General features: G+C 46.0%; 1 protein-coding gene across 1 annotated transcript in view; it reads right to left on the bottom strand.

Annotated features, from left to right (window-relative positions):
* Positions 1-2,083: 2,083 nt before the first annotated feature.
* Positions 2,084-11,684, bottom strand: part of LOC308465024 (uncharacterized protein) — a 26,548-nt gene continuing 16,947 nt past the window's right edge. The window contains exons 2-6 of the mRNA XM_080984821.1: positions 9,801-10,142; positions 8,492-8,803; positions 6,511-6,636; positions 5,508-5,554; positions 2,084-4,498 (exon numbers count right to left, since the gene is read on the bottom strand). Coding sequence (XP_080840947.1) covers positions 4,391-4,498; positions 5,508-5,554; positions 6,511-6,636; positions 8,492-8,803; positions 9,801-10,142 — 935 coding nt within the window. The 3' untranslated portion in view covers positions 2,084-4,390. The remainder of the gene's footprint in view (positions 4,499-5,507; positions 5,555-6,510; positions 6,637-8,491; positions 8,804-9,800; positions 10,143-11,684) is intronic.

Below are 11,684 nucleotides of genomic sequence, written 5' to 3'. Positions count from 1 at the left end.
GCAGTTTGGTCAAACTCATGCTGGTAGCTTCAAGAACACTGTCCCACCATCTCGTCCTCTGTCGTCCCCTTCTCCTTGTGCCCTCCATCTTTCCCAACATCAGGGTCTTTTCCAGGGAGTCTTCTCTTCTCATGAGGTGGCCAAAGTCTTGGAGCCTCAGCTTCAGGATCTGTCCTTCCAGTGAGCACTCAGGGCTGATTTCCTTCAGAATGGATAGGTCTGATCTTCTTGCAGTCCATGGGACTCTCAAGAGTCTCCTCCAGCACCAGAATTCAAAAGCATCCGTTCTTTGGCGATCAACCTTCTTTATGGTCCAGCTCTCACTTCCATACATCACTACTGGGAAAACCATAGCTTTAACTATACAGACCTTTGTCGGCAAGGTGATGTCTCTGCTTTTTAAGATGCCCACCCTCAAACTCCAGACCACCCCCAGAAACATCATACATACATCACAGGGGGCTGTCTAAAACAGAATCCTGAGTGTGTTGTTTATCTCCTGTCTGGCAAGTTACCTGATTGCATTATCTGGGTTTTGGCCACTCTTTTGTTATTATAACTACTTAATTCCTGAATCCAGGTCACAGGCTCACCCTATTCACACCTTAAATGTGCCCATAAGGCACGATTTGTGAGCACAGAGACAATGGGGAGTTTTTCCCCCCCAGTTCTTCCCTCCTTGCTGAGAAACATTTGGTCAGTTTGGGAGATTTGGTCAGTTTGAGTTGATCCCAGAAGGAAGAACAGCAAAAGAGGCTTGAGCTCAGGGGTCAGCCTCTTTTCTTTTGGCCTTAGGCCCATCCCCAGCCGGCCGTCCATTGTCCTCCCTGGCCGAGGGCGGGTCAAAGGCCAGCTCAAGCAGGTGGGTGGCACCCGCCCAGGTGAGCCTCGCTTGGTGCCGCAAACCTCGCATACCTGTGGGGAAGGGAGGGCGGATATTGGTCAGTTTGGGAGAGTCAAAATGGTTTCAGGACTGTCTTCCTGTAATGTTTCAGACATGTGGTTTATGTATTTATGTACGTGTTTGCCTTGCACATTTAATTTATGTATTTGAGACCTTAAATTCTTATAACAATATGCATCATAACACTGTGACACCAGATGGCGCTGTGGAGTCCCGTTTTTGCCAACACGATTTCTCATACAAAGTCTGCAACGCGTTTAACTGAATCGCTTCTTTGATGCATCTAGATCCAGCCGGAGTGAAACCAAAAGGGCAGTTTCCTCTTATCTGTAAGCCTGAGGGGTCTTTCCCGCCCTGCCCTGCCTTTTTCTCTCGGGACGCCCCGCTGAATTTATTTGCTCATTGTGCTTACAATACCGGGTCATCGGGAGCCTTGTCAGGCCTGGCTGCCGGTGGCGAGGTGAGAGAGGCGATTCTCCTCACACCTGAAGTGTCGCAGCTATAAAGAGGGGCCAGGCCAAAGCCACACAAACTTTTGCAGAAGCTTCCTGTTTTTATTGTTTTAGCAAGTGAAGAACACGGGCTCGGGGGTGTCAAAACCAAGAAGGGCAGAAAACCAAAAGAGCAGAAAGATTGAGTCAGGCGAGCGCTTGGCTTTTTTTTAAACCGAAGGCGCCTCTAACCGAGGTTCGTAAGCAGGGACCCATGACGTCCCTGCGGTCAGCATCACCCAGAGCTGGACTGCAAAGAGCCACCTAGAACTCTGTGTTTCTACTTTCTTTTCTCTGTGCATCCATGAACAGGGCCAGCCAAAGGATCTAGCATGATGGTGACTTTATGTTGATGACAGAAGGACAGTTCAGCTAAACTTCTGGCTTCTTGGTGGAATAGATGCTGGAATAGATGGGCCATTGGCCTGATATAGCAGACTCTTCTTATGTTACTCTGGTTCCTAGTCTCCCACAGAGCCATGAAGCTCACTGGTTGTGATCTTGAGAGCCAGACATTTGCTCTCAAGCTAACCTCCCTCACAGGGTTGTTGTGAGGGATATGAAAGGGGAGGGAGGAGAAGAACGATGTACACCACCTTGGACCTCTTGAAGGAAAGAGGGGATGTAAATTGTTAATGGAGAAATCTGAGGGCTCCCTTGGACAAAAAACAAGGACACCAGCCAGGAATACCAGAGCAAAACAGCAGCCAGTAGGCTTGGTCTTTATTGAAGACTGTCGCGACAAGACTCCCACCCGCCACAATGTGGAACAAGATGGAAGCCCCGAACAAAAGAGCCCCCAAACTTTTATTAGCTGCTAATCCCCATGTTACACCCCCCAAACTACACTCATACATCACTATTACATCATTAGAGGGGAGGTCTGGTGGCAGTAATCTGAGCATCCTGGACCCTGCCCCATGGTTCTCCTTGCCCTCCACCAAACACCCATCAAGTGTCACAAAAGAGATCTTTACATTTCTCTGTTTTCCAGCCAAGTTAATCACACCCTTTTGTCTTCATCTGGGTTTGTTATTTCTGGAATGGCTACCTGTCTGGCACTCAGGTATCAGGATGCCAGGGATTATCACTCAGGCAGAGGGGCTGCTGAGGAGCTGAGCTCACATGTCTATATGAATTTCTGATATTTTCCCTGAGCCAGTACATAGATACATTTATCAGCGAATTCTTACGTTTGGTATCGTGCAGCAAAGGCCCTTTGAATAGATAGGAAGAAACTGTGATGAAGTGTTTTGTGGGGACAAGTCACAAAAGCGATTGTGCTGGTTTTGGTAGTGGGCTGCATGTGCATGATATCTGCTGGAAGGGCACCCCCCCCAACCTATACATAAATTCCTGCAACAAAATGTAATCACCATCACCATCAGTGCTATTTTTCTAGAAAATGAGGTGCCAGAGCTCACCACGAACTTCTCCCTTCTTCTCTTAGAATGGCAATGGTGTCTGCTTGAGAGGTGGCAAAGCTGAGCTCCAGTGAGCTCTGGCTGAAGGGGGGGGGGAGCTCTGATGATTAACAACAACAATAATAATAGCTTCCCAAACACCTTGCATAAAAAAATGGAAACACGCAATAAATTATCATCTGAAGGCAATCCAGACAAATACCAAAAGCATCAAATAACCTCCAATCTATAAAATTGCAGGCAATGTTGAATACAGGAAAAAACAACCACCCTTGTTTTGTTGACTGGGGAATGGCCTGATCGCTCAGTTTCGAATTCTGTTTGTTTCTCATTTTTCCAATCAGCTTTAAGCAATTTTATTTCCTGATAGGAGCTGCCCTGTAATAGGTCAACCTATAAACACTGCGAAACTGGTAACGAAACAGACTGCTGGCCAATTTGGAAGGTTTATTGTTTTCCATCCACTTGGTTACAGGGCTTGCCATGGAGAGTGGCAGATCTCTTTCCGCCAGCCCTCAAAAAATGTCATTGCGTGGGTCAGGCTGATGCCAGAATGAGCATCTGTTACAGGTACAGCTGTACCTGCCGAAATCCCCTCTTTTGCCAGTCTGTTACATGCTCACCGGGGATGCAGGTGGCACTGTGGGTTAAACCACAGAGCCTAGGACTTGCCGATCAGAAGGTCGGTGGTCCGATTCTCCGCAACGGGGTGAGCTCCCATTGCTCGGTCCCTGCTCCTGCCAACCTAGCAGTTCGAAAGCATGTCAAAGTGCAAGTAGATAAATAGGAAAGGTAAACGGCGTTTCCATGCACTGCTCTGGTTCGCCAGAAGCGGCTTAGTCATGCTGGCCACATGACCCGGAAGCTGTACGCCGGCTCCCTCGGCCAATAAAGCAAGATGAGCGCCGCAACCCCACAGTCGGCCACGACTGGACCTAATGGTCAGGGGTCCCTTTACCTTTACCATTACATGCTCACCAGTCCTGCTCTGTTTCACACCAGGCCAGCTAAAGACTACATTTTCTCCTGCAGCCAGGGACGCCAACTATTTCCCTTGCAAGGCTCCAGGACAAGGAGAAGGCAGACACTCAGCCATCAGCAATGCATCTCCAGTGGGATTTCTGCTTCTGGCTATGCTGCTTAAGGCAGAGGAGCATTGCGGGGTGGGGAGTTGGCAACCCTAAAATGTGTTCCACCTCAGTCGGGAGTGAGCAGCCAGATTCTGAAAGCTGGCGATTCCCCCATCTAAGCAAACCCAACTCCTCTCATCCTTCTCTTGTGTTATTTGTTCAATGCAAAACTTGTCTTACCTCCCTCTGACTCAGAACGGTTGAAATACCTTGACCAGCCTCCCTGCTCCCATAATGTACGATTCCCCTATATGGTGTGAATAAGCCACAAACACGCAGCAGAAGTGGCTCGGAGTTTTTTGTCGCAAGCAATGTAGCCTTTCGTGATTAAGGTGGAAAGAAAACACCGTCTAGCAACTAACGTTTGGCACAACGGAGGCAACAAATCCATTAAATAATTTTTTTTCCCCTCCCAAATCAGAGTCTAGCAACTGGTGCTTCTCAAAGGTCCTTCAAAGTTTTGGATTTCTTCCCTTGCACTCCTAGTCTTCTCTTCCTCTCATCTTGGGTCTTTGCTTGAAAGTCCAGTTGGGCGTAGCAAATCCCATCCTGTTATGAAATTTGGAGGAGAGGGCTGTTAGTTGCTTGATGGCTTAAATTCAACACCTTTATATCCCATGTGAGAAACAGCCAGAGCTCATGGGGACAAGACTCGTTCACATGTTTTTTGCAAGTATATAGTGTATTTCTGTGCATTACGTTCACAGATTTGTTCATTTTCAGGCACACCTCCCCCTAATATATTCACTGTTGCTTGGATGGAGGAGTGCAATGCAAAACAACAACAACAACAACAACAACAACAACAACAACAACAACAACAACAACATCATAATAATTTATTATTTATTATTTATACCCCGCCCATCTGGCTGGGCTTTCCCAGCCACTCTGGGCAGCTTCCAAAAAAATATAAAAATACTGTAATACATCTAACATTAAAAGCTTCCCTAAAAAGGGCTGCCTTTAGATGTCTTCTAAAAGTCTGGTAGTTGTTTATCGCTTTGACATCTGATGGGAGGGCGTTCCACAGGGCGGGCACCACTACCGAGAAGGCCCTCTGCCTGGTTCCCTGTAACTTGGCCTCTCGCAGTGAGGGAACCGCCAGAAGGCCCTCGGAGCTGGACCTCAGTGTCTGGGCAGAACGATGGAGGTGGAGACGCTCCTTCAGGTATACTGGGCCAAGGCCGTTTGGGGCTTAAAAGGTCAGCACAAACACTTTGAATTGTGCTCGGAAACGTACTGGGAGCCAATGTAGGTCTTTCAAGACCAGTGTTATATGGTCTCGGCGGCCGCTCCCATTCTCCAGTCTAGCTGCCGCGTTCTGGATTAGTTGTAGTTTCCAGGGCACCTTCAAAGGTAGCCCCACGTAGAGCGGATGAGTGAAAAATTTCAAAGGATTCAAAACGGGTGGATTTGATAGCATGCAAACTGAGCTGATTTTATCCCTCATTCTTATCAGTTGTGTGCCCAGATTGTACACCTGAGACTGTGTACGCCTTAAAACCTAGAGCATCTCAAAACCTATATATGTATATATATTTAAAAGAGTTCCTACCTCTGTTATCCCTGAAAATGGGGGCTCGGATATCTTGGTGTGGGAACCTTGAGGAGCAAAAAATGAATAGTAAGACACATAGGAAATCCATAAATAAGAGGGCTGTCTACATCTTTCTGCATTCTATATTTGAGCCTGATGGGAAAATCTGTAAATTTCTGTTCTCCAAGTCCCTCATCTCCCCAACATTAAAGTCAGTTCTCCACACTTCCACAGCAATTTGCATTTTTAAAAAACTATATATACAAAACTCATGAAGATTAATCAGCATTTTAGTGCAAATTTCTCCTAGTAAACACTTTTGGGGATTCACTTTTTACTAATATACACTTCTTTGCAAACAATCTCCCCGGTCATAATGCATCTCTGTACGTTTTCTTTCAATGATATATGCATTTTTAAAATCAGGTTTGTTTATTTCAATAGGACTAGTCTGAGTAGGACTTGGTCCAATGTTTTGTGATGAGGAAAATGGCTGATTTTGTCTATTTTTTTTGTTCAGTTTGTATGTCTGCTTGTTTTCAACATTTGTGTAAAACCCTTTTTTGCTGATTAAGCAATATGTACGAACTAAAATATAAAATAAATCAGGGGGAGCAGAGGCTGTCTTGTCCACTTCAAGCGGAGAAATTCATTTTTGCCCTCTGCATAAGGAGAAACTGACATGGGGGATATGTTTTCAGTGTATCTGAAGAAGTGTGCATGTACACGAAGGCTTTTATTGAAAACAACTCAGCTGGTCTCTAGGGTGCAACTTTATAATTTTTAAATTCTTTTAGAAGGATTATTTTAAAGACTTTCTTCGATCCTATAACTTTTTTGAAGACTTGATTCTTTTAAGAGCGTTTTTAGGTTTTGAAGAAGAGTCTTTTCAACTATCTTTTTATAGAATTGTTTTAATTTATTTTGACTATGGCAGACCAACACGGCCACCTACTTGAATAGGGGATATTGTTCACGTGATTTCCCCCCCCCCGGCCCGGGGTGCATTCCCCCATATTACCTAGCCTGGAAAGGCCAAATCGGACCCAAAGGAAACTCAGGAAGATGATCAGTGATGCCAATCCTGCTACGACAGCCAAGGACACTTTGTGGGTTAGGCACTTTGCGTCACCTTCCGTCAACGAAGCTTTAGAAAGAAGAGAGAGAGAGGGAAAAGATTTGCTTACTCAGGAAATGCTGTTTTTGGCAAAAGACTAGAGAAGGACATAAGGAGAGCCCGGCCTGATCTAGTCCATCATTCTGTTCCCACAGTGGCCAAATGGCCCTAAGAACCTTGAAATCCAGATAGACTGCCCCTGGACCTGGAGGCTCCGTAAGAACCTAAGGATAGCCTCGGAGTTGAATCAGGTCCACTTAGTCCAGCCTCCTCTTCTCAAAGTGGCTAACCAGATCCCCGATGGAAGTCCAAAAGCAGAACCCAAGCACAACAGCACTTGCACTACTTGTGATCAACTGGTGTTATTCAGAGGGATTCTGCCTCCGAAAGGGGGAGGAGATGCTATAAGGAAAGAAACCTGTTCCTTTTCCCTTATGGGGTATTCCAGAGTCTGTATAGGTTCCCTATCAGTAGGAGAAAATAACAGAGGCCAACCAGAATACAGTGGTACCTTGGGTTAAGAACTGAATTCATTCTGGAGGTCCGTTCTTAAGCTGAAACTGTTCTTAACCTGAAGCACCACTTTAGCTAATGGGGCCTCCTGCTGCCGCTGGAGCACGATTTCTGTTCTCATCCTGAAGCAAAGTTCTTAACCCAAGGTAATATTTCTGGGTTAGCGGAGTCTGTAACCTGAAGCGTCTATAACCTGAAGCATATGTAACCCGAGGTACCACTGTATATTGAGAAGCAAGGCGGCTAGTAAGCCTGATCTTTGTTCAAGGAACTGTTGCAACAGAGTCCCCACTCACCACAGGCAGGAGGGAGGAGAACCCTGAACAATGGTGTGCAAGCCCTATATAGACTCTTGAAATTGCCCTCCCTGTAGCCCAAGACCACCCCCCCTAAAACATCATACGTACATCACAGAAGGAGGCAGAAATCCTGTCTGCCAAGATACCTGATAATGGTCACTGATTGCATTACCCAGGCAGCCTGGCCATTCTTTTGTGATGGTAAATACTTTAGTTCCTGAATCCAGATCACAAGCTCACTCTATTCATACACAAATGTGCCCTTAAGACAGGATTTGCAAGCAAAAAGACAATGGGAAGGCTTTCCCCATTTGCCTCCCTTACAGCAGAGGAATATTTGAGGTCATGGGGAGACTCAAAATGGCTTCAGGATTGCTCTCCCATACTATTTCAGACACATGGTTCATCTGTTTAGATATGTGTGCATTTATGAATGTTTATTCTGTATTTGAGACCTTAAAATTCTTCTAACAGAGAGCACAGGCATTGTGACAAGTCACCATTGACAACATGGCAATTTCAGTCTTTTAAGTCCAGTTCACATTTCCACATCAGATTGCAATTCTTTTTTCCCCTTAAAGCCCACATGAATATTCAGCACCGTTTTAGAGCAAATTTCTCCTAACGCAACTCAGTCTGTATGTTACTTTTCACTAATACAGGAGCAACCAAACTGTTGTCCACGGACCTTCCTTCAGGTGGTTTTTCGCATGTACAGTTTGACACGTGCAATTTGAATTCAGATTGTCACGCAATAAAATGCAACATATGCGAAATAAAAAAGCAACAGAAATACAAGCACAAATCAGACAGACTCTAGCCCTGTGTATTACTAACCAGTCAGGAAAAAGCAAGCATTTTGGGGGCATGAATATTCAAGAGCCTTTGAGTAATTGAGCAAGTTTTGTAAAACTCTGGACATCGCTAAAAGCAGAAAAGGGCAGTCATTGGTATTATCAATGCAGGGGGGTTTTTTTGGTTAAAATTCAGGATGGAAACAAGACCTTCCATAAGCGACATTGGTGAAAAAGGCCAGCTGATATTCTTATGTCAGGATAAAAAGATTCACTCACCTGCGTTGAACACAGCAGTTTTCTTCACGCTGGTGCTGGAAGAGTTGAACCTGACCGCACAGGTGATGTTTCCCCCAGTGTTTTGTAATTCCATGGGGAGGTGAAGGACACTGACGAAGGTTAACGACCCACTGCTGTTTTTCACCAAAAGGGTCTGGCCCTCTTGCTGGAGACCTCCCGGGCCGTCCCAGGACACCTGGACGAAGTTGGACACGCCATGGACCACGCAAACAAATTGGTTCTTGAACCGGGAATCTGGGTCTTGGTTAGAGGGCTGCAAAAGCATCACCCGGGTGCTCGGAGTATAACTGTCTGAAGAGGAAAACAAAGCAAGGGTCACAGTAAGAACAATCTCCAAAGAGAGTACAGCAAGGAGGACCACCTATGGATAACAAAGGCTTCAGAATTTCATCCTGGTGTTGGGCTTTCTGCCAGGAAATGGCGGGGGTTTCAAGATAAGCTTGGGCGAGACTTCTCAGAAAAGATGCTTAGTAACTCTAGAGCATGGGATCCGGGTGGCGCTGTGGGTTAAACCACAGAGCCTAGGACTTGCCGATCAGAAGGTCAGCGGTTCAAATCCCCGCGACGGCTTGAGCTCCCGTTGCTCAGTCCCTGCTCCTGCCAACCTAGCAGTTCGAAAGCACATCAAAGTGTAAGTAGATAAACAGGTACCGCTCTGGTGGGAAGGTAAAAGTCGTTTCTGTGCACTGCTCTGGTTCGCCAGAAGCGGCTTGGTCCTGCTGGCCACATGACCCGGAAGCTGTACGCTGGCTCCCTCGGCCAATAAAACGAGATGAGTGCCGCAACCCCAGAGTCGGCCACGACTGGACCTAATGGTCAGGGGTCCCTTTACCTTTAACTTTATGTTTAACACACTTCCCATGCAGTGCTCATTTGGGGAGAAGACTCGGGTGTATTTGGGGTTGTTGGTTCCTAGGGAATGCGCATCAGAAACCCCACACCCTGGAATGTTTTACAGTGCACAGGGGCGCATGCCTAGGAACCTCTTAGCCCACAAGGCAACATGGGGAAAGTTTCCTTGAGAGGAAGAACATTTCAAAACTTGCTCTGGAGGACAACATCAACTTACTGAACTCAATAAGCTATCAATCCACCCAAATGTGGTTGCAGCCTGGCAGGGGTGCCATGCCACCTCCTTACATGAAAGCATTGGCTAAAATTCAGCAAGAATCTTGCCTGCAGTGAATGGGATGATCCTGAGAACTGGCCCTTATTTGACTCTGCTTGCATTCAGACCCTGGTGCCTTTAACACACAGCAGCAAAGCTCACTCAGCCCTCATCTCTTACCTCCAGCAATCAGTGAAGATGTTGCAGTGCTGAAATGCAAGCCAACAGGAGTTTCTTGGGCACAGAAATATTGGCCAGAATCAGACCTCTGCACATGAAGGATCTCCAGTACGGCGTTTCGACGGTTAGGTTTAACTTTGCAAGCAAATCTGTCTCCTTTTTTTCTAACATTGCAGCTCTTGATTAAAATCGGAATTCCGTGTTCTCTTCTTTTGTACCAGCTGAATAATGCCTGATTTTCAATATCTTCTATAGAAGTGCATGAGATCTGTGCTGTCACCCCAATATCCACGAACAGGAACCGCTGGGTTGGATGCAGGATCTGCAAGTGTGCTGGAAACACTGTGGAGCAGAAAGACCACAAGGACCGTTTATGGTTGCCGTTTCTCGCTCTGGCTTTTCTTGCAAGAAGACGTTGAAGGAGACATCACGTTGTTTGAGGATCCCTAAACTGTCCTGCTGGAGGAGACTCTTGAGAGTCCCATGGACTGCAAGAAGATCCAACCTCTCCATTCTGAAGGAAATCAGCCCTGAGTGCTCACTGGAAGGACAGATCCTGAAGCTGAGGCTCCAAGACTTTGGCCACCTCATGAGAAGAGAAGACTCCCTGGAAAAGACCCTGATGTTGGGAAAGATGGAGGGCCCAAGGAGAAGGGGATGACAGAGGACGAGATGGTGGGACAGTGTTCTTGAAGCTACCAGCATGAGTTTGACCAAACTGCGGGAGGCAGTGGAAGACAGGAGTGCCTGGCGTGCTCTGGTCCAGGGGGTCAGGAAGAATCGGACATGACTAAACGACTAAACAACAACAACAACAACAACAACAACAACAACCACAACAACACTGTCCTGCAACTGAAGCCCTGGAAACAAGACACAGGCTGAAGGAGAAAGTATTTTGCCTGAGCTGAGTGTGGAGGAACTCTCAGAGCGCATAAATATACAACCCACTGACTTTCTCATGCTTTAAATGTTAAGAGTCTGGTAGAAGGAGCAGAAGAAAGGTTACCTGTGGAGGCCAGAACGATGTACGCAGCCCACAGCATTGTTGAAAGACGCAGCTGCCAGAAGCTCAAAACCCACATCGGATGTGCAGCAGCTACAGTGAGAAGGTCTAACTTGATGCCAGCTTCTTGCAGAGGACCCACCTCCTTGTGGGCGTGCCATCGAGGGAGCGGACTGGGGCAGAATCAGTCCTGGGCAGCCCACAAATGTCCCTCTCAGTATTGGAGACCTCTAAGCACTAGCAAGGCTATGAAAGTTTTTTAATTATTATTTTATGATTTAGATGCACAGATAATAGAACCATAGAATCATAGAACCCCTTTTTTAAAGGACGAATGCAAATAAGGAATGGGAAAGGAAATGTGGAACAGTTCTTGGAAGTATTATAACATGACATTAACCTCATTAGCTTCGCTGTCATTCCTGCATTGCCGGGGTTGAACTAGATGACCACCGGGATCCCAACTCTAGAAATCTACGATTCTGTTATTCATGAACATGTTTTTTTGTTTCTGTTTTTTTTTTAAGGTATCATATGGAGATAGCCAAAGGGAAAAGACTCTTGCCAGCATTGTTGACGCAGAAATTAAATCTCGTCACTGAATATTTATCCTGAGGCCTGTACCTTTGAAGTGTGCTGCTTTGATTTGTACATGAAATAAAATGAGGCCAAATTGCAGGTAGGCCTTTGCTTATTTCTGCTTCTGTCTTGGGAATTCTTATAGAATAGAATAGAATTTATTATTTATATCCTGCCTATCTGGCTGGGTTTCCCCAGCCACTCTGGGCGGCTTCCAACAAAATATTAAAATACAGTGGTCTGTACCTTATCGTGCTACAAGTTTCAACTTGGATGATAATGAAGATGAAGGTGATATT

The sequence above is a fragment of the Podarcis pityusensis genome, assembly GCF_964106645.2.
Source record: "Podarcis pityusensis genome assembly, chromosome: 16".
Classification (NCBI taxonomy): domain Eukaryota; kingdom Metazoa; phylum Chordata; class Lepidosauria; order Squamata; family Lacertidae; genus Podarcis; species Podarcis pityusensis.
This window is presented reverse-complemented; position numbering and strand designations above follow the sequence as displayed.